Source organism: Perca flavescens, chromosome 12, assembly GCF_004354835.1.
Source record: "Perca flavescens isolate YP-PL-M2 chromosome 12, PFLA_1.0, whole genome shotgun sequence".
NCBI classification, from domain to species: domain Eukaryota; kingdom Metazoa; phylum Chordata; class Actinopteri; order Perciformes; family Percidae; genus Perca; species Perca flavescens.
The window spans coordinates 10,793,002-10,815,062 of record NC_041342.1 but is presented as its reverse complement, the minus strand read 5'-3'; the positions used below and the strand labels follow the sequence as shown (position 1 = coordinate 10,815,062).

The window sequence follows — 22,061 nt, the reverse complement described above, 5'->3', positions numbered from 1 at the left end:
TTGAGACTAACTTTCAGCATGAAGTCCAGAGACACTGTTGCAAGGTGCTTCCTGTCTGCAGTGATATCACTGGCTGTTATTATATTAGTGTGGCCCTGAATAAGAGTAGTCCTGCAAGAAGAAGAAAAACCAGTCAGTTAATTCAAACATCAGTAGCCTGAGCTATATTATAACCCCCAGATTCATACAGTCGGAGGTATTTTGTCAATTTTCCTTCAGATTCTCCTCTCACCTGCAGCCATTCCCGATGTCCCAGATCTCTATTCGTCCATCAAAGGAGGTGGTAGCAAGACGTCCATCCTTAAGAAATACACAGCTGGATATGCCGTCACAGCTGCTCACCAGCGATTTTACTTCCTGTGTACAGCCAGGAGAGAGTTGATATTAGACAGCTTTGTTGCCTTTTTTTTTTCTCAGCGTGTGTGACAACTGAACAGTAATTCTTTTCAGACTTACAACATGACACATTTACAATTAGTGTGTTTACATGCAATCAATTTCTGCAGGAATCAGATTTTTTTAAACATCACGTACATGAAACCTGGTTTCCATAATCGGGGTAGAGAAAGATTGGTAGATTTTACCAGCTAGATTTCAGAGTATCACTGTGACAGCAGCATGCCATCTGATTACTGAGATGCTGCAATGACACATGGATTTTACTACAGGTAATTACAGTGCTTGTGAACGTGATGTTCTATGCACAAGACGTTAGGTTGTCTTGGGTACATGTTTATGTAAGGAATGTGAGCTGAAAATGAATGATGTGTAAACATGTAAAGTCTACAACTGGTTAGTTTGGATCAACAGAAGAACTTCCAGGATAAAGCCTTTTCCCCTCACCTTCCGCTCTCTGTGTGTTGCCGTTCTCAAAATCCCTCCGCTACGGGAAACATCAATAACCTTCGAGCTACCAAGCTACACGCTGAAAATGGCAAGTTTTGAAGAAGGTTTGGATCGTGCAACAAGGCAGGCCTGCTTGGTTCTTTCGGTGAATGATTGTAAAGATTTACAAAGAATAGGTTTACGGCATTTCCTCTCTAACTGGGACGTTTTGGGACCGGTTGGTGGGATTGCTGTGGACGAAGTACACGTGGCGATACACTGGTAAGAGGAAATAAGGTGTAACCATGTAAGCAGCTAATTTAAATAGCTCATGTTATTGTATTGTGTGAACAGTTAACTTCATTTAATATTGTATGTGCCGTTTGATTTTGCGGGGTGCAAATGTTCCACCAAAACAAGTTCCTTCCCGAGACTATTTTGCAGAGTCACCGTCACTGCGTCTGGAGCTTAGCGATTGTGATTGGTTTAAAGAAATGCTAACAACCCAGAGCGTTTTTTTCTCCTATACCAGAATGTATCTGTGGTGTAGCCAGTGTAGGACACTAACAATCAGTCAAGATTGCTACTCACTGGCCAAATAGAAACTATCAACACAAAACAAACCAGTCAAAGATGTGTGACATGATGAAAAAGTGACACGATGAATAAGACACAACGAAGGGAGGCTAAAAAGTACATTTCTACCGGAAAATGGGTTTGTACCTGTCCGGTCTGAGTGTTGATGAAATGCAGCATTCCCTGTCCAGTGCCGACCACCATCAGCTCTCCGTCCGAGCTCACAACCACACAGGTGGGTTCAGAGGAGAAGGTGGACACCAGCTCACTGCCATGAAACACACCAGACCATTGAGACATTCCTAGATATCAATAACAAATTAAACCCTAAACTTATAAGGCTAAAAAGACAAAAATATATTCAAGCTGAATATGTTACATTTGAATGAAAACAAAAAGAAGCTGATGGTTTAAAAAGGAATAAAGCTTTCAAAATTCATACTCAGCGATAAATAGTAGAATCTCTTTTATATCCAAACTAAATTGGTATTGTAACTGGAATTGACTTAACCTAATTGATATCAAATCAGAAATGTAATCAAATCAGGACCTTGTGAATCAGAATCAAATTGATTTGGGAAATCCCTGAGGATACCCAGCGCTACTTCTAACCACCTTGCAGACAACCCGCTTACCTGGTCTCCTGAAGAATCTGACTGTCATTGTTTAGCCACTCAACTACTCGGGCACCTCCCTTTCCCATCAGGCCTTGTGCCCAGGTGTGAGCAGAGGTCTCTGGAGGCTCGTTGAGGGCTTGCTGAAGGAAAAGAGGCGGCCAGGAGGAGAGCAGGGGGCTGTGACGCCGCAGGAAACTCCGGCAGTCGTCTAGATGACCCTGGAAGCCAACTGAGAGCGCAAAGAGAAACTAGTAAGGAATAAAACACACTTATATGTGTAAATTATGTATTGTTTTAAGCACTTACATGACGGTGCAGACTTAAGCTCGTTATCTACAGGAAAGGCAAAATTTACATTAGGATTTTCTGTTTAGCCATCATTTTTCAAGGGGAGGTTTACAGAGTAAAACCATCCTTGCAAACATTTCAAAGGATTAAATGGAGAACCTTCTAAAAAGCAGCCAAACTATCAAAAGGCGTTACCACATTCATCATACAGTGTCGTCATGCATGCTCACCATACAAGCTGTAGGTCTCCAGGAGGGGGTGCAGGAGGCCGTGGCGCACATTAGCATACAAGAAGTAGTAGCTGGAGAGCAGGGAGTGAAGCGCCTCCAGCTGGCCACTTTGAATCTGACCAAAACCAAATGAAGGCAGTTAAAATCAACCGTAAAGGTCACAATGAATGGCTGGAGCAAGTTGCCACTAGTCTATCGTCAGTCTGTCGTTTCTGTACAGTCTTGTTCCTTTGACTTTTTGCACCCAATCAAATGTTTCATGGTCACGATTCATCGCATAGCCGGTTGGCTCGGTTCCAGGCTTAAAACTCTTTATATAGGCATTTAATGAAACATCAATGGAGATATCCAAACTTTTCTGGAACCAGTCTGTACATCAAAGCGCCTGTGTTGTATTGTGGGTGGTGATGGAAGATGACTAACCAGGCTGGAAGGCAGCTGCAGTACAGAGTCGGCCTCACAGTTAAGGAAGGTATCTGTGCCCTGCGGGTCGGCTAGGGCCCACAGGTGAGCTGAAGAAAAGAGACCGTAGAGTGATATGAGACTAATTAAAATATACAGTAACTAATACTTACTTTTACTGCATTAAAACAGACTGCGTGTAGGCTACTTTACCTGCCAGTACGAGGTGAGCTCTGGTTCTGTCACTTTCTGTTGGCAGGAGTACGTCTTCGAAGGCCCTCTTCACCTCCGGGTTGGTTAGAGACAGCAGGTCGTCAGTGTCGTGGCAATGAGACGGACCAATCAGACTGCAGATAAGATCCATATAGGTTTAATATCTCTTCCTCCTTTAGGACTATTATCACAACATCAGTATACTGTATCTCGACAGACCAAATGTGTATTCCCTCTAACATGGAGGAAATCTAAAAGCACACAGTCAATAAAAATCAGTGAAATGGTGATCAAATATTTATGATTAAGTTTCTTCAATTTAAGTGAAAAGGGCAAAAGGTGTTAAATAAAAAAAACTAACATTACTGTAAATTATAGTCATGGAGAGTAAAGATATGGGCGCAAGAATACTTTTGAGTTTTGCACGACTTTTAACTAACATCGGATTCAGACCTTTGTAAGCTCTGCACTATACGGGTGAAAGTTGCCATGGGAATGCGTCCTTTGGGCTTCCTGGACAGTTGCAGTACTTCCTGCCATGTGACCTGTCCGTCCCGTGAGGACAAGTCATTGCATGTGTTCAGCATAGAGTACAAGTCTCTCTCCCTCAGGCCTGTCGATGAAGCCAAAGACAGTTAAGGAAATCAACGCTTTGGTTATAATATCCCTTTAAATTGAATAGCATTTGCTATAAATTAAAAAAAAAACATGGTCATCTTACCAGTGGTGCTGACAGTGAGAGCTGCCAGAGCCCGGCGGAGTCCCAGCATTCCTCTGTACTGGGAACAGACTCTGTCCAGGCTGTACTGCACCAACTGGCTCAGAGACTGAGGCAAGCCCTGGAGGCTCTCCTTCAACTGAGACACAGAGACAAAGTACGTTAAGTTAAAGCAACTCAACTGGTAGTGGGGTAGTTTACCGTTTCCACTGATCTGGAATCTGTCATAACATAAAAAAACGTCTGCTTGTAGGAAGAGATCACAGTCATAACCAATAACTGTGGATTAAAACTAAATAAAATATGTACCGTGCTATATATTGCAAACATGTACTGTACGTTCATAAATCAATTGATAGCCCTATAGGTCATACCAGCCACAGTAATAGTTGTACAGTAGAATGCATATAATTCACACAACAGTACAGGGAATTCAGTAAAAAGTTAGGAATAAAATACATCCAAAATCATTGCGGGTATATACACACATAAAAACAAATTAAAGAGTGGTACAAGGGTAAAAACAGAAGATAGAGGAAGTCATAATAATGGTCCATAATGTTTTGAAAAAAGAAATGTTTTGAGTTTTGATTTAAAAGTGTTGATAGAGCTGGCTTCTCTGACATATAACGGAAGGTTATTCCAGAGGCGTGGTGCTCGATAAGAAAAGGCACGGTGGCCTGCAGATATCTTTTTGACCCTAGGAATTTCTAAAAGATTGGTACCCAGGGAGCGGAGTGGTCGTGCGGGGGTATAGGGTTTAAACTGTTTGGCTAGGTAAAAGGGTGCAAGGCCATTCAGCGATTTGTAGGTTAAAAGAAGGATTTTAAAATCTGCTCTTGCCTGTATGGGTAGCCAGTGGAGTGAAAGTAAGACAGGAGTTATGTGGTCATATCTCCTGGTCCTTGTCAATATACACACAGTTGTATCTATTTAGTGAGTTGAATGAGTAAGAGTAGGAGGTTAAGGAATGGGAGAGGTTTGGGGAAGGGCTCTTGTTAGGTTTATGTTTTTAAAGATGTCGGTTTGTTTTTTTTGTTTTAATTCGGTATTTTTATACCAAATGTTCTACATACAGATTAATGATCGTAATCATACTTTCACTTTCCCACAAAAATGAGCACTGATTCAACAATGTCACTGTCCGTTCAATAATCTTTGGCCTCAATTAAAAACACTCTAAGAAAAAACAAACAATAAATGAACGGCAATGTCAGTCTGCCAGTGTGTAGCTTGGTCTGCACACCACTTCACACATGAAATTGGCTCCCTACGTCTCTAGAGGAATCATTCTGTTGACTGTGGTGATCCTCTGGCCTTTTCTTCTTCAACTATTAGATTGATTGTTGTGAAATTGGGTTCGCACATTCATGGTCCAGAGAGGAAAACTTTGACCCCCTCCCACCCGGCCTTTCATTTAGCTCCATCATCAGGTCACCATTTCATTCTGTCCTGTACTTTGGTTTATAATCCAATACCTGTTAACCTATTGGCATTCCATCAGCCTCAGCTGCAATTTGTGTGTAGCGCTAATGAGCAAATGTTAACGTGCCAACACACCACACCTGCTATTACATGATCGTACCGTCATTATCATTATGAGCATGTTAGCATGCTGATGTGAGCATTTAGCTCAGTCTCAGAGAGCTGCAAGCAAATCTGGTTTTAATATTGGCATTAACGTTTTCTGTTATCAGCTTCTTTACCTGTGTTACATATTGTAAGGTTTCATGTAAGCATCCACCCTATACACTACATAGCATTGCTACATCCAACACCGGAAATACAACCAGTAAATAACATTGTGGAGGTGGCTAAAAATATATATAAATATTTAACCTTATCAAAAGAGGCAAAGTTCCTCAGGTCTTCACAGGCCAGGTGCAGGTAGAGAGGACTGGATGCTCCCTTCTTCATTATCAGCGCCTGGAGCTGGATGAGCAGACACAGCATAGTTTGAGGGTTAGATTAGCATTAGATTAAAGAGTGTAGGGCAAACACTTGAGTATCAATTGCAGCCTCAAGCATATGAGCAACGTTTGGAGACGCACAACTGTCAGAGTTCACAAAATTGTGTGATGTCTACAGTGTAAAACACATGAGAAGAACCTGGTTGTTGAATGCAGAGTCACTGAGTTTCTTCCCGAAGGTGTCCAGGCCCTTCTGAACTATCTCCCGCCGGTCCGGCATGGTAAGCTGTCCCAGTGAAAACAGGACAGTGCCTTTTCTCTTGGCCAGGGTTTGTAACAGCGCTGCTTTGGTTGGGATGCTCACTACCAAACAAACACCCTGAAAAAGAAAAAGAGAATCTGAGTTTTATTGTAGCACACAAACGCCTAAAAAGTCAACCAATGTAGACAATACATTTTTGTCCTGCATCCTAACCATGTTTGGTTTTGTTACCTTGTCAACTTGGAAATATTAGAATGTCTCTGCTCTTGACACTGTACACATGTCAGATTAATTATGATGACGAGATTTTAAAAGCATTTCTCGGTTAAAAAAAAAGAAAAAAAGAGCTGTAACAAAATTCAGGCCTATCCATGTGAACTCAGTAAAAAGACATTTCTTCAAACTGCTGTAACATCGATCTTTATAAGTTGAAATAAACACATTTGAGTTATGATTATGCAGATTTAGGCAGCTGTGGGTCAGGAGGTAGAGCGGGTCATCCAATAACCACGAGGTTGACGGTTCGATCCCAGGCTCCTTCTGTCCGCTTGTCAAAGTGTCCCTGAGCAAGACACTGAACCCCAAGTTGCTTCAGATCTCAGGCCAGCCCCTTGCATGGCAGCTCCGCCACCGTCGGTGTATAATGGGTGAAGGAGAAGCACATTGTAATGACCTGGATCCATGTATCGATTAAATTATCCACGATCCAATACTATCGATACATACCGTCTGTAAGATGCCCCTTTAGATTCCCACTTCTTATTTATTCTTATTATTAAAAAGAACAGTTTGTTTTGAATGGAGGTAAATGCTTGGAGGAGCTCAGCTACAAAACTGACAAATCATAATTAAGTTGGTTTTTCAAAGTTTATATAAATGTAAATGTTAAATTGGTAAATTATATTGTCACATATCAATCACAGGCCCCTGAATTGAATCAATCATATTGTGAGAGACATTAAGATATCAGCAAATATCATATCGTTGTCTGAAGAATCAATATACGTAATATTGTACTATTGAATATGTATTGTGATAAAACTTGTGATTTACACCACTACGTACCACCTCACCAGAATATGTGAAAGTTTTCCTTCTGTGACTGACCTTTGGAAGCTGCTGTGGGATCCAATCAGAGCTCAGCTGACCTCTTCCATCTCGGACAAGATCCACCCCATCGACGAGCAGCACCAGAGGTTTAGTCTTCTTTATGTCACTCAAATTGGAGTGAAATTCTGACAGCAAATCTCTGATAAAAAAAATTAAAACGGAAACGTTATATTGTCTATGCCAACGTTAATGCATAGACAATATGACATACCTGTAAACTATTTTAAAAAGGACAGTTTTAAATCTAGCTACTTGTTAGAACGGGGAAGAGGTGATTCCTCCTCAGTGTCCTTCAGCTTCCTCAACCACTGAACGAGGCATCGAAGCAGGTTTCCTACAGAGCGTGCTGATTGGCTGGCAGCTGTAGAGTAGGAGATGACATCACAGACAAGGTTTTTCTTGGACTTCACTCCAGCTCTGAGGGTGTCTGCTAGAGCAGCCTGTGTGGAGAGAGACAAGTTTGAAGTAAATATTTCTCATGTTGCCTGTCTATTAGGTACACCGAGCTAAAACTAATTTAACAATTTAACACAAAGAGTAAGACACCAAATGGGTTTGGTTTCTAACCCATACTGTTCATTCTGCCCCCAGGGAACCATTGTCTCCTTTATGCATGTTGTGTGGGAATGTCCAGGGGTATCTAGTTTGTGGAGTGAGGTGATCGGTACTATTGCCGATTTAACAGGGGTTCAGTTCCCAATGGATCCTGCTGTGCATCTCTTAAACGATGATTCCCGTCTTGGTCTTCTTGAGAAAACTCATTATGTTTAGCTAGCAGGCTTAACTGCAGCTAAGAAAATAGTAGTCCAGCGCTCAAATCTCTAGAATATCGCTAGTGTTCATTGGCTCGGGTCATTTTTGGACATTTTCTTAACTAGAATTGTCATCAGCCAGAATAAATGATGCTCAGCCACAGGGGTGGAGATGGATGGGGAAGAGGGTTTGATATCGAAATGTGTTGAGAAACTTGAAATGTAAGAATGTATTTTCTTGTAGGACAATAAAAAATAAAATAAATAAAAAAATAATAATAACTTGGACTCTAAGTGATGATTATCGAGCATATCAGTGTTTCTCCTACACTTGGAGATACAAGCAAGCCGTCAGAGATCTGAGCGTATATATATGTAATGAACAGGTTAGAATCCCTGATAGAAAAATATGGTAGAATATCATTCCTTTAAGAAATTTACCATGAAGACAGTTTTGCCCTCTCCAGGTCCTCCCTCCACCACCATCATCCCCCCTTTGGCCTGGGCCTGCTCCACTATCTCCACAGCCCCAGACAGCAGCTTGGCCCTGCCGAAGAACTGCCTCTGCAGCGCCCCCTGGTGCACCTGCTGCTCCATCACATCGGACACAGCCTCTGCCTCGGCATCCTCCTGTCACACGGAGAGAAATGAGGAGTTTATTTACCATCTACTGAACGGTAGCTGTGTTGACAAATGTCCCAGGATACCTCTTTAGTTTGAAATCTGTTATTTTCCTCAAACTGATGTCCACCATCCCGTTGAAAACCTCTTCCTTTTTGGCTTGTTAACTTCTGTTCAAGTTTCCCTCGTTCATGTGTTGAACGCAACCTTGAGGAGCCATGAAGTAGACACGCTGGGAGCAGGAAAATCTATTCATAGCGCCTTATTTTATTCATTAATCAATATCCATATTTGGCACCAGCGTATCGATTCTCTTATCGCACGAAGGACAACGATAGAGTGCTCTATGGAAATTTAGTCCCACCCCTATTAGACATAACTAATAATAATCCAATAACATAATAATATAAAACTGACAGGGGTCATTATGCATATTAAAGCTTTAGTGCATAGTTTCTGTCGCCCGCATTAGGAATTCTAAGTAATGACAACAACACTGTCGGCACGTCCACATGATACAAGCCTTCTGTGACCGTGCACCGTGAGTTTCTGTGCGGGAAAGTCACCGGGCGACAATCTTCTGAACATAGCTATACTGAGTGTTGTGTGGAGCTGATAGGCTTAATTAGCTTTGTAGCAACTCATTTGGCAATGGCTTGAATGGAACGGACGTTCAATAATATCAAAAAGTTACGCACTAAAGCTTTAAGTACTTTTGATACTTTAAGCGTAATTGGTTGCTAATATTGTTATAACTTTACTTTGGTAAATACTTGTAAAGTACTTCTTTTTTTTTTACAGTGTGGTATCGTTACTTTTACTTAAGTAAGTTATTAGATTACTTCTTCCACCACTGGTTTCACATAGCTTAGTTTGCTTAATGTTCGGAAAGTGTAATTGATTAAATGGTCTGAGTGACTAACTTCTACAAACTGCTTTACTACAGCCGTCCACAGGTCTTCCAGCACAGCCTTGCCAAAGTCCTCCAGGTTTTTCAGATAGGGTTTCCCTCCCACAACACCGCCCCACTCACACGAGTAACTAGGACAGAGAAACAGACAAGTAGACTTAGCTTAGGCACTTCAAATTATGATTTAGTGGTTTCGTTACAGAATGCGACTATCGGTTCATCAAAAGATATTGTATATTATATTGTATCTTTACCAGTTAATACTAAAAACACAAACAAAAAATATTACTTTTAAAATAAAAGAGTACTCACTTTTCAGTGACTTTGACTCCACTGGCCCGGATGTTTCTCTTCAGAGAGGCCATTTTACACTCAGCCTCCTTTGATTCAGCAACAAAGTCAGATTTCCACGCCACAGGAACTAATCTGAAAACATTGGAGCAAAATTAAATTATAACATAAAATACTTGATTGTAATAATTGTTTTTTAAGCCAAGTACAGCCTGACCAGCGCAAAACAATACAGGTACAATACAGCACTGGCAGTGATAGCTTTACTAAACAACAACCTTGTAACTGAAAAACATTTAAAGGTCCCATGACATGGTGCTCTTTCATTTCTAGCTACTGGGTGACCATAGGCAGGCTGGGGGAACTCATATTAATGTTAAAAAAACTCATAAAGTGAAATTTTCATGCCATGGGACCTTTAAATGCTACGTTTCAAATGTTTAGAATCCATCACTAAGATCATTCATTATTATAGTATAATTATTTTCAGAATAATGCATGACATATTTTTAAAGATTATTTTTTGGGGCTTTTCCCTTTATTATGTAGTGGCAGTTGATGGACATGAAAGGGGGAGAGAGATGGGGGATGACATGCAGCAAAGGGCAGCAGTTCGGATTTGAACCTGCGCCGCTGCAGGACATAGCCAACATGGGGCGAACGCTCTTACTGGATGAGCTAGAGGCCCCATGATATATTTTAAATTCGCATTTTGCAAAAATCTCACATACCCAAAAGTACCCACATACCCAGGGTGTACACGTACCTAGGGGTATGTGTACCCCCATTTGAGAAACACTGGTCTAGGGGCTATGTAAGTACCGTAAAAGGGTCAATCTACAGTCAACTGCACAACAGGCTACAACATGTTACCCATGGTTGGCCTGGCGTCACTCAGAAAACAATCGACCAATCAGAAGAGAGGACCATGACTATTAGTAAGACAGGCCAAAATCGACCTGTTCTTAGCAGAGCTTCTGAGAGGGGGGGGCTGTAAAACTATATTGAGATGGTTTTTGGTAATTAAAACCACAAATATATCTTCTTAAGGATATTAAAACTTCAAATAAAACTCCAGAAAGGTGCAACATATGTGAGCTTTAAACATTACAAAGAGAAAAGTTAGACAAATGTGTGAATGTGAACATGGATTATATACTTGGTGATGTTTGGATCTCTGAAGTAGCCGAGCATTCGGTGTTGTACTGTGTCAGGGTAAAGAGCCTGGAACTGACGGATCTCCATCTCGGTGATGGACAGGCCTGCTGGGGCCGACACCAGCTGCACACAGAGAAATAAATCATGCATTCTTTCATTATTTTAGAGAATATCTTAGCTTGATATTCAAATGTGAATACAGACACTCTCATCCTCTTTTACATGAAAGTATAAAAGGTAGTTTGATTGTTTTTTCATATAATCACCAACATATACAATATCGCAATGGTTACTTCATCAGTTGCTGACATTGATAGGTCATGCGAGACTAACATTCTAGCTTCAAATAATGATCTTCAGTTACTAGTTCAAGTACAAAACCTTTTTTGCTACCTTTATTTCAGGATAGTTATTCATTTCAACCGATCTCTGATGCGACAAGTGACTTGTTTCACAACACATTTCAGCGACAGAGACTTGCATTAGGAGACTTATAGTCAACAAATTTAAATCCCATAAGTCCAGTCAATTTCATTTAATTTACCACCAACACACCTACAACACACAATTGGCAAAACAGTTAATTTCATGCTCAAAATCACACAATGTAAACTAAAACTCCAAAACTAATCAACTACATACAATAATTCACTAACACAATACACTATGTCTACCAAAACAATGTAATCATGTCTCAAAATCAAATAATTCTTCCAAAACACTAACACATGTTCTCTCCCAACAGGAACATTTAGTCAATCATAGCGCAATGTCATACAAAACACTATCATCCCATGGAATTACAGAAACTGCATTATTTTATGTGTCAGGTCTGCCCTTATATAACAGACAGTGGTGATTGTATTGATCATAGATTGTGTGTTTTGCACTGCAGTTTCTCTTGAAGCCTCTCTAAATGTTTGTTTTGTTGGGTTTAGTAAATGCATGCATATTTTTTTTTAAGATTACTTTTTGGGCTTTTCTGCCTTTATTTGACAGGACAGCTAGTTGAGAAAGGGGAGAGAGAGAGAGAGGGGGAAGATATGCAGGAAAATGTCACAAGTCAGATTTGAACCCTGGACCTCTGCGTCGAGGCATAAACCTCCAAGTATATGTGCGCCTGCTCTACCACTGATCAACCCGGCCACCATTCTTTTCTTTTGCTGCAGAGATTCAATACAAAAAATGAATGACCCATCTCAGACTAGCTTTATAGAATGTATGGTTTATGAAAAAAAAGGAGACAGAGACAGAATTGTCCTGGTACTCCTCTTCCTCTCCCTCGTGAAGGCATTTTTCTTATTTTCTGTGTTCATCTACAGTATATTGTTCAAATAGGTCCTCTTTTACTCTACTACCATATGATCATGCGATTAAAAGAACCTCAACACAGTGTGTTTCCTAGAAGGGAATCAGCTGTGATCGATCTATTTGCATAACTTCAATCAGCTGTTTCTCAATAAATGCATGTATAAAATCCATGGGATATATCTGAGTTTCAATTTACAATATGATCAGCTGTTCACTTTGACTTTAGCCTATAAGTTAGGTTTAGAACATGTTATCTGTTCTGACATACAGTGTGAAAGCATTTGGAAATTTGGCAATAAAGATCCATTGTTTTGGTTTTGGTGGAGCTTGTGTGTAAAAGAAGTTCAAGCATTTTAAATGTGTGTCAACTGTATGCATTAAATGTCAAAGCAACAAGACGTGTTAATTGTATAGCCTACACAGACGGATGTTGTGCTAACTATGTTAAGAGTTTAGGAAAGTTGTTAAAAAGTATTGAAAAAAGTGTAATAGCGATCGTAAAAAACTGTAATTAAATTTAATATTCTTTTCTTATGTCAACCTAAGATAATCTTATTTTCTATGTTTGATTATATTCACTTAACTTGTTCCATTTTATTTAAAGATGTGAAGAATCAAATTTAAGGCTGTTAGCTATCATAAAGGTATAATAATAAAAATAACCCTCATGGGAAGATAGTGCAGTATGAGGAGTTCTCTTTGAATAGTTTTCTGAGAATTTAAGTGAGCAAATTTGAATCCCAATCTCAATAAACCAGGTTCTTGCACAGAATAAAGCACCAGTACTTCATTTATATATTTACTAGAGCTGCACAATATATATACTTTTTTTTTTTTATCGTCATCCGATATCAACTGGCGCAATAAACGCATGGCGAAAGGCTGCTCGAAATACACTCAGATTTTTTGTGTGTGTTGAAACACACAGAAACTGTCGGGCGCCCGGGTAGCTCAGTTGGTAGAGTGTGCACACATATGTAAAGGTTTACCCCTCGACGCAGCGCCCGCAAGTTCGACTCCGACCTGCGGCCCTTTGCTGCCCTCTCTCTCCCCTTTCATGTCTTCAGCTGTCCTGTCAAATATAAAGGACTGAAGTGGCCAAAACATATTCTAAAAAAATAAATAAAATGTAACTGGTGCCTTTTATATTCAATACAATGTTCTGTTTTGTTCAATAAAAGTTTGTTGTATTTTGGAAGAATACTGCAAGCAGCAGAACAGCAGAACTGAGTATTATCGTTATCGTGATATTCAACAACATTATAGCATATTTTCCACATATCGTGCAGCCCTAATATTTATACTGAGCGTATTTGTGTGCAGAGTTTTAATTTGATGTGATAATACCAGGTCTTACCCAGCTGTGCTGCGGCAGGTCAGGCAGGACAGGCTTGGGAGGCACCAGGCCGTACCTCTCCCCCAGGATGCCTACCATCATCTGGCTGCGACACACCTCTGACAGGCACAGCTCGGTGGCCCGGCCCGACTCCTCCTCCGTCACGCCCCAACGCAGCTCTACCTCCTGCAGGTATAGGCAGTGGGGCGCGGCACGACGCCGGAGCTCTGGGAACACGCTCTGCACCAAGATGTCGCGCTCGGCGTGCATGTCTCTGAAGGTGGAGGAGATAAACACACGAACGCCTCGCCACCTGACGACAGAGAAAGGTGTCTGTGTTAAAGGAAATGTCTCCAGGCCTTCAATGTTAAGCAGAAAGCTGTTCAGATTTGCTTCTTTGCCACAAAATAAAAGTTACCTTAAGTTGGGGCTGGCTAGTATCGGGACGACATTGTTTGTGGTCTGAGGGCCTTTAGCTCCCTCTGGTGGTGGGACGTTGTACAGTTTGTCTAAATGCTCAACATGGTTCAGCAGCCTGGATGATCCTCGTTCTGCCACAAACCTGGTCACATAGTTTAAGAAATAGTTAAAGGTCCCATATCATGCTAATTTTCAGGTTCATGCTTGTATTTTGAGTTTCTTCTAGAACATGTTTACAAGCTTTAATGTTCAAAAAACAATTTTTTCTCAAACCGTCTGTCTGAATATAGCTGCATCTCTATCACTCTGTTTGAAACGCTCAGTTTTAGTGCCTGTCTCTTTAAGCCCCCTCCCCGTCTGCTCTGATTGGTCAGTGTTTCCAGGTTTTCTCTATCTGCACCGGCACGATCTACCTATTTATAGTATAGCTGTGACATCAAAACCGTAAAGAAGTTTAAAGGCAGAGTTTCTGAATATGGGCTCTGTGCATTTCTCTGTGGATTGAACGTCTTGATACTTTCACAGTATTTATATTGCACCTCAACCTGCTTTATAAAAAAAAAAAAAGACATGTATATCTATATACTATAAACATCAACACTTATGTGCTTTCTGGCGAGAGTTAGATCAGAACATCATACCACTCTCATGTCTGTTGAAATATAGCCAGCAGCCGGTTAGCTTAGCTTAACATAATGACTGTAAACGGCAAACAGCTAATCTGGCTCTGTCAAAAGTTAAAACAAATTTACCTATCAGCACCTCTAAAGTTTACTAATTTTGTGTACTCCGTATATAAACTGAAATGTACAAATAACAATTAGCTGTTTGGCTGGGGGATTATGGCCCCATTCCAACATGGTTTTAAAATCGAATCTGAGTGATCGTATCACAAGTGGACAGCTCTAGGTACGTGTGTTCCCACCTGGCAGTAGAATGTGTCTCCCTTAAATTCTGTGCCAGACTATTTCTTGACAAGGACCAATGACTTCCTGGTCATTTTCACACTTGTGTTTTTGTACAGAGCAAACAAACAAGATAACATGTTAACTAGTGAGCTTTAGAGGTGCTGGTAGGTGCATTTAGTTACCTTCAAACTGAGCCAGGCTAGCTGTTTACAGTCTTTGTACTAAGCTAAGCTAACCAGCTGCTGGCTCCAGCTAAATATTTAACAGGCAGATACAAGACTGATATTGATCCTATTAAGTTCCTATCATAATCAAAAAGCCAACAGTTTGCTTTAAAGTGCCATTGGACTTAACATTTCTTACATTTATATAAATCCTCTAATTCAGTTTTTTGGATAGAAGTGAGCAACCAGACATTTTACCTCAGTATTTGCTCACTGAAGCCGTACAGCTTCACATAGTTCCTGTCAGGGATGAACTCGTCTGGCGTACTGCAAGTAGAAAATACATCAAGAAATTAAAGTTAGAAACGGGAAGAAACAGAAAGCAGCAGAAAGCTAAATGGTAGTGAATTCCGTTTCAGGCAGTACAAACAACAAATATTAAAAATGACCCGTCTATGCTAATAGAAAGTTGCAAGAAAAACAGAGAGGACATGGTTAATTTAGAGCATTACCTCTGTGACAAGAAGATTTTAACAATGAGGGCTTTGTTGTTTACGTCCTTCTGGTAGCTGTTGACGGCCCACTCCACTTCACTATGGACCCAGGAGTCAGCTACCAGGATGATGTTGTCGACCTGAAATGCATAAGCATGCCAGGTCAAGGATCACGAGGACACAGTACTGTCTAAAGCAGCGGCCTTTGACTTTTTATTGACAAAACGTGTCATCGATGTAAACTACCTGAAACTTTTTAGGATTTTTTTTTTAGGACTTACAGTTCCAGTCCAAATTAAGACACCTTGGAGCAGTATTTTAGAACTGCATATTAATACGCAGATGCATGCCATCTAGAGGAAGGGAAAGTACTGTAAAAGCTGCTGCAATTGTGACATGTGTGCCCCCTGCAGGCAAATAATATTCAGGCATGAAAATGGGTCAGGGGTGGAAAGGGTGAGAAGGATATTACCCCTCTGGGGGGGTCCAGGGGCATGCTCCCCCAGTAGAACATTTTAAATGTTCCATATTCAATCTGATGCATTTTGAGATGCATTTTTTGCCAACCAACAGTGTAATATTTTAATATGCACTCATTAAAGTTAATTTGACTGGCAAAACAGTTAGTCTTTTTTTAACAGTTAGCTAAAAGACTTCTGACATTACAGAAGTCTTTTAACACATATAAGTCATAATTTTTAAAAACTAAAAAGTTTTGGATCAATTTTTATTTCTTCCAACCATATGTTAAATTAAGAGTCAATGTGGGTTTACATATTGCAATAATAATATATAATATTAAAACTAAACTTTACTACCATGGCCAGGTCATCATCAAAAAAGCGAATTAGTACATTCATGATTTTGTCCATGTTGATATTAGCTGCTTTATTTACATTTATTAAAAACGTTGCATTGTTTATCTTTTCATAAAGCTAGACGTCTAAACTCTGGGACAAGGCCGTTATGTTTAAATACCTGCCATGCTGATTCCAAACAGACCGCTTTGTCAAGGCAGTTTGGGTTTCAGATAGCTTTTACACATTGGCCATTGTTAATGACAAATCATGTTCCGCTATGAACGTGCACACACATGGTTTGTATAACGGTCGGTCAGTGAAGGAACAGTCGCAGTCTTAACGGTAGCGGCCGTTGCCGGTAACATACTCGTATGACAGAGTGCACGGTCCGAAGCTTAGTGACTAGCATCTAATGACTAGCAAGCACTTTCTTGCCCCTCTTAAACATTTTCTCATTGAATCTACACGATTCACGTAGGTCACCTATTTTGGTTTCAAAACGGCGAATTTCGCTGAAAGTTGAGTGATTTTCATGTCTGAATATTATAACTCAGGTGTGTCTTTATTTATTTGAAAGGTCCTATGACATGGTGCCCTTTGGATGCTTTTATATAGGCCTTATTGCTCCCCTAATACTGTATCTGAAGTATTTTTCCTAAAATTCAGCCTTGGTGCAGAATTACAGCCACTAGAGCCGGTCCCACAATGAGCTTTCCTTAGGATGTGCCATTTCTGTGTCTGTCGCCATTGCCAATTTGCTCGTTTGAAAGCCATGATGTCTCTCTCTCATGAGTGGGGAAAATTATGACCTCATAAGGAGAAGATTCCAGATCGGCCCATCTGAGCTTTCATTTTCTCAAAGGCAGAGCAGGATACCGAGGGCTTGGTCTACACCTATCACCATTTCTAGCCACTGGGGGACCATAGGCAGGCTGGGGGAACTCACATTAATGTTAAAAAAAAAAACTCATAAAGTGAAATGTTCATGCCATGGGACCTTTAATATAGCTGCTGTTTGTGCCTGGTTACTCCTGGGAGGAGAGGGTACACCTGAGGGGGATCCAAACAATATCTTTTAATTATTAGAAATAACAGCAGAGGGTGGAGTTAGTTAAACTAACTGTACCACTGTCTGTGGTGCTAATATTTGAATATTTGTTGAAGTATCATTGAAATGACTTTAAAACCCTTTTTTTATTGACACAGGTGGTAGGAGTATTAACTGTAAAACCTAAAAAAAACACAAAGAGACCACAGCTAAAAATAAAATAAAATTGACTTTAACACTTATTGCCTGCAGGCGGCATAAGCAATCAAACTGTAGCAGCTATAACCTTCTTTGCCAGGGTGTGGCAACAGGGACACGTGTAAACTTCTGAACTTCAGCTGCCATTTTTTTTTCCTAATAGCTTTGTCTTTTGCGCACTCAGTTGTCTGATAAATGAGCATGACTGAGCTGCAGGACACTTCCATCAGGTGCTTCATATCTATTAACATTTTTTTAAAAGCTTTAACAACATCTCTACAACACCCCTTATACATCCTAGCTAACTAGCTAGCTAGCTGTCCCTTTCAGGCAACGTTCACCATAGAGTCTTTGAGGGGTTTAACATTCGTTGTGTTAGCATATATCATACAAAATAAGGACAGCATGATCTTTTTTTATTTTAAGATCCTGGGCCCTATCTCGCACCCAGCGCAATTGCCTTTGTACACCGACGCATGTATCATTCCTATTTTGCATTGAATGTATTTGCGCTCCCGGGGGCGGTTCAGCGAAAAGAGGAGGCGTGTTCCGGCGCAAACGTTATTGGTGCTATTTTGCAGTTTCAGAAAACAATTCCACCACTGACCAGGAAAAACCTGGTCTAAAGTCAGTAGCGCGTTATTCAGATGCTATTTTAGGGGCGCATGCTTGGCCATAATGTAGCGTGTGCACAATGCGCATACACTTCTCTCATATACACGGACGCAGCAGTTCCCATTTTTGCAAACCATACATAATTACATGGAAAAATATTACTGAAAATGCGCTTCAGGTGTTTGGATAGGTCAGGAGGCACTTTACAGTACAGTCCTCAAAAACTCGCAGCATTCTTTGTGGCTTGTTGTGATTTACACAACATTTCCATGAATCATGGAAGTGTTGATGACATAAATGAGGAAATATTAGAGGACTTAAGGAGACGTGATGTTGAACTACGGCGGGATCTGGTCCAGGAGTAATGCGCGATGTGCTCCTGATGGAGCGGGTGGACAGAGATGGAGTGGGGGGAAGAGGAAGGGGCACAACAGGTGCAGGTGGTGCGTTTGGAGGCCCACGCTCCATGGCTGCAGCAATCCTCTCCAGACTTGAGGAGATGCGCCCGAGAGGCCGCAGCAACATCGCCACCCGGCCAAGACAGGCATTTATTACTTTGCCGCAACCCGGACAGCTCCACTGGCGTGCGCCAGGCAAATCCGCCATCATAATAGCAATCCGCCATGGAACAAGCGCGCCTGCTCTTAAAGGGAATGTGAGATGACGCTCTGATTGGTTTATTGCCCAAACCACACCTAGCTACTTCAGACCAACCCATTTTAGATTTGCGTCGCGCGCAAGAGTCATTTATCCTGCCGTTATAATAGCAACAGCGCCCGAGATCCGCCCACAAAGCTACTTGCGTTTTGCGTTTCATACTTGCGTTTCAGATCGTTAAAATAGGGCCCCCAGTGTGTAACGTGTTTAGTTGTTCATTATCAAAATCTGTGCTTGAAATTTTACATTTGCATGAACTGGGGTAGACATAGAAATACGTTAGCCGGTAAGGGACATACAGGACATACTGCTCCGCCTTTCGCGTTTTCGCTGTCACATGATAAACTTACAGGTGCTGCTAATGCTGCTAATGGGTATCGTAGCTTCCCGGCCCCAGCAAGTTTGAAGAAGGAAACATGAAGGACCACACGTATTCAAAATCCAAATTCTTCTTCGACCAGAAAAATAAAAAGTATATTGAAAAGAGCAAGAGACCGGCTTTTTGAAGCGTGAAGGCTACCGTAGCTGTAATACGTACTTTGAACTGCGTGGTGCGAGAGAGTTGATTGCGATATATGATCTCAACGCTAGATGGGAGAAATTCCCACACATTGGACCTTTAACAGTACAAATCAACTCTATATGTACAAATAAACTAACCTTGTTTTTCTTGGAAAACATTGTTGAGAAGGTAATACAGTCCCAATCTTCACGGGACTTTTCGGATAGTGCCTGTGAAAAAAAAGGTTTTCATAAATGAACAGAAATTTCCTTCAGAAACACGTCCGTTATTTTCTGAAGTTAGAGGCTTTCTAAGTTTCTTTCTTAGATATGTGTCCCGTATACCGAAGTCTAAGTCCTTACTACACCTATCCTATCAAATAAAAGGCAAAAGGCCACCCAATAAAATCTTTTAAAAAGTACTTCTTTTCTGTTAACTCACTCTACATGGAAGCTAAAATGACATGATTCAAGTTAAAGTAGACAACATAAGAAGGATACCTCAGGAAAAAAAAGCCCTGACCTTTATTTGTTTCATCACAATCCTGACATTATCCAAAATAACATCAGACTTCAGCTTGACTTCTTCACGGGAATTCCAATCACAAATGCAGATCTGACTGTCCTCTGCGCTGCTGCCAATCATCAGAGAGAGCAAAACTGCCACCTCCATTGCCTAAGAGAATGTAAAAGCAGACGAGAGATAAATGATAAGTTAAAGGGGTGATAGAATGCAAAACTGATTTTACTTCATACTACATATAGTCATAGTTGAATAACGACAGTTTGGTGGGTAAATAGGACATACATAGAAGCTCAAAATCCCATTGACACCCCTTTACTATGAAAATCTCATATTTTGAAAATGCCGCTGAAAACGGGCGAATCTCAACAAAGCTGTAAGTTGACGTCAACCTCCCAAAAACCGGAACCTTTGTCAACCCATGGGTGTGTTAAGAGAACGGTCACGCCCCAACATTTACATAGGCTACACAACTGAGCTGTGATCAGGTAGTCTTCTGAATCTAGCTAGGTCACGCAGATGTCTGCTATTCCATTACAAAACTCACTTCTGAAACTTTTTTATGCGCAAAATCAACTATGTAAAGCTCAAATATGGGCCGCTTTACGAAAATGGATAGCTAACTGCAAATTCTGTCCGACTGTGTGTCGGAGTTCAACGCCGGTGCTGCCTGTGTTGCTGCCTCGCCGCCCGGCCTGCCTTCCTTCACAGACCCCGGCCTGCTATGAGGTACTTGGAGCTCCGTCACGACTGGCAGCCCACAGCACTCCATACCCGTGCAAAGTCACTGTCTCTTGGGCTAATGGACAACTAAATGCCCCTGCCCTGACAGAGCTCCAGGGCCTGCATCTCCCCTCTTCCTGCTAGCTAAATGCCCGGTGTATGTGAGTGAGAGCGCGGTCAGCGAGCTTGTTACGCCAGCAATCTCTTACCACAGGTTTCAGTTAATCTTTTAATGTGTGTAATTATCATGTGTTGAGTTATTTAAACAAACGATTGGGGAAATAAACGCCGCTTGTCCGCGAGTGTCATTGATAGAGCCTGCTGCTAGATGTAGCTCTATCAATGAGAGCTAGCTAGCCTCCTCTTAGAATTCCTCTGAAATTCACAAATATTCATTAACTTGAAATCGGACACCGTTGTTAGCTTTTGTTAGCTAGATGTTGTATACGTGGCGTGACGGAATTCAAACTGTAAATATACTCGAATTACGACCAAAAATGAAGCTAACTAGCCGCAATCTGTACACATAGGATTGAAGGGACAGTCGCAGCTAACGAAACCCTTACAGTTCACAAATATTCATTAACTCGAAATCGGACACCGTTGTTAGCTTTATAAAACATTTAGTTAGATGTTGTGTAAGTGCCGTGACGAAATTCAAACTGTAAATATACTCGAATTACGACCAAAAATGAAGCTAACTAGCCGCAGTCTGTACACATAGGATTGAAGGGACAGTCGCAGCTAACGAAACCCTTACAGTTCACAAATATTAATTAACTTGAAATCGGACACCGTTGTTAGCTATATAAGACATTTAGGTAGATGTTGTATAGCTAAGTGGCGTGACATGTGTGTAACATGTGGTAAGAGATTGCTGGTGTAACAAGCTCGCTGACCACGCTCTCACTATCACACAACGGGCCATTTAGCTAGCAGGAAGAGAGGAGTTGCAGGCCGTAGAGCTCTGTCAGGGCAGCGGCGTTTGGTAGCTAGTCCATTAGCCCAAACGGTGACTTTGCGCGGGTATGAGGTGCTGTGGGCTGCAGGCCGGGGTCTGTGGAGGAAGGCAGGCCGGGCGGCGAGGCAGCAACACAGGCAGCACCAGCCGCTGAACTCTGACACACAGTTTAACCAAATATGCAATTAGCCATCCATTTTCGTAAAACGGCACATTTTTGAGCTTTATATAGTTGATTTGTCGCATAAAAAAAGTCTCAGAAGTGAATTTGGTAACAAAACATTGCAATTTCTGGAATATGAGATTCTGTCGCGTCTCTAATGCGCGTGTATGGCGATTCGCTCAACCAATCAGCGCGCGTCTCTACGTGTGTGTACGGGGATAAGGCTCAACCAAGCAGCGCGCAGCTCATCTAAATATTCATGACCATACCATATTTGGAAGAAAAACTCTTTTTACAAATAGGGCCAAAACACGGGGATGCAATAAAATATCAACCAGGCCACTTTCAGCCCAACT

General features: G+C 41.2%; 1 protein-coding gene across 4 annotated transcripts in view; it reads right to left on the bottom strand.

The window, feature by feature from the left end:
- tep1 (telomerase-associated protein 1) overlaps positions 1-22,061 on the bottom strand; it is a 52,982-nt gene that overhangs the window by 18,241 nt on the left and 12,680 nt on the right. For all 4 annotated transcript variants that reach the window (XM_028592837.1, XM_028592838.1, XM_028592839.1 and 1 more), the window contains exons 14-37: positions 19,859-20,011; positions 19,495-19,566; positions 15,535-15,656; positions 15,281-15,349; positions 13,949-14,092; positions 13,552-13,843; positions 10,885-11,006; positions 9,747-9,860; positions 9,448-9,565; positions 8,345-8,533; positions 7,404-7,591; positions 7,149-7,290; positions 5,979-6,158; positions 5,709-5,801; positions 3,873-4,008; positions 3,605-3,764; positions 3,152-3,285; positions 2,960-3,048; positions 2,537-2,651; positions 2,325-2,351; positions 2,037-2,247; positions 1,549-1,669; positions 233-357; positions 12-111 (exon numbers count right to left, since the gene is read on the bottom strand). In XM_028592837.1, coding sequence (XP_028448638.1) covers positions 12-111; positions 233-357; positions 1,549-1,669; positions 2,037-2,247; positions 2,325-2,351; positions 2,537-2,651; positions 2,960-3,048; positions 3,152-3,285; positions 3,605-3,764; positions 3,873-4,008; positions 5,709-5,801; positions 5,979-6,158; positions 7,149-7,290; positions 7,404-7,591; positions 8,345-8,533; positions 9,448-9,565; positions 9,747-9,860; positions 10,885-11,006; positions 13,552-13,843; positions 13,949-14,092; positions 15,281-15,349; positions 15,535-15,656; positions 19,495-19,566; positions 19,859-20,011 — 3,216 coding nt within the window. The remainder of the gene's footprint in view (positions 1-11; positions 112-232; positions 358-1,548; positions 1,670-2,036; positions 2,248-2,324; positions 2,352-2,536; positions 2,652-2,959; positions 3,049-3,151; positions 3,286-3,604; positions 3,765-3,872; positions 4,009-5,708; positions 5,802-5,978; positions 6,159-7,148; positions 7,291-7,403; positions 7,592-8,344; positions 8,534-9,447; positions 9,566-9,746; positions 9,861-10,884; positions 11,007-13,551; positions 13,844-13,948; positions 14,093-15,280; positions 15,350-15,534; positions 15,657-19,494; positions 19,567-19,858; positions 20,012-22,061) is intronic.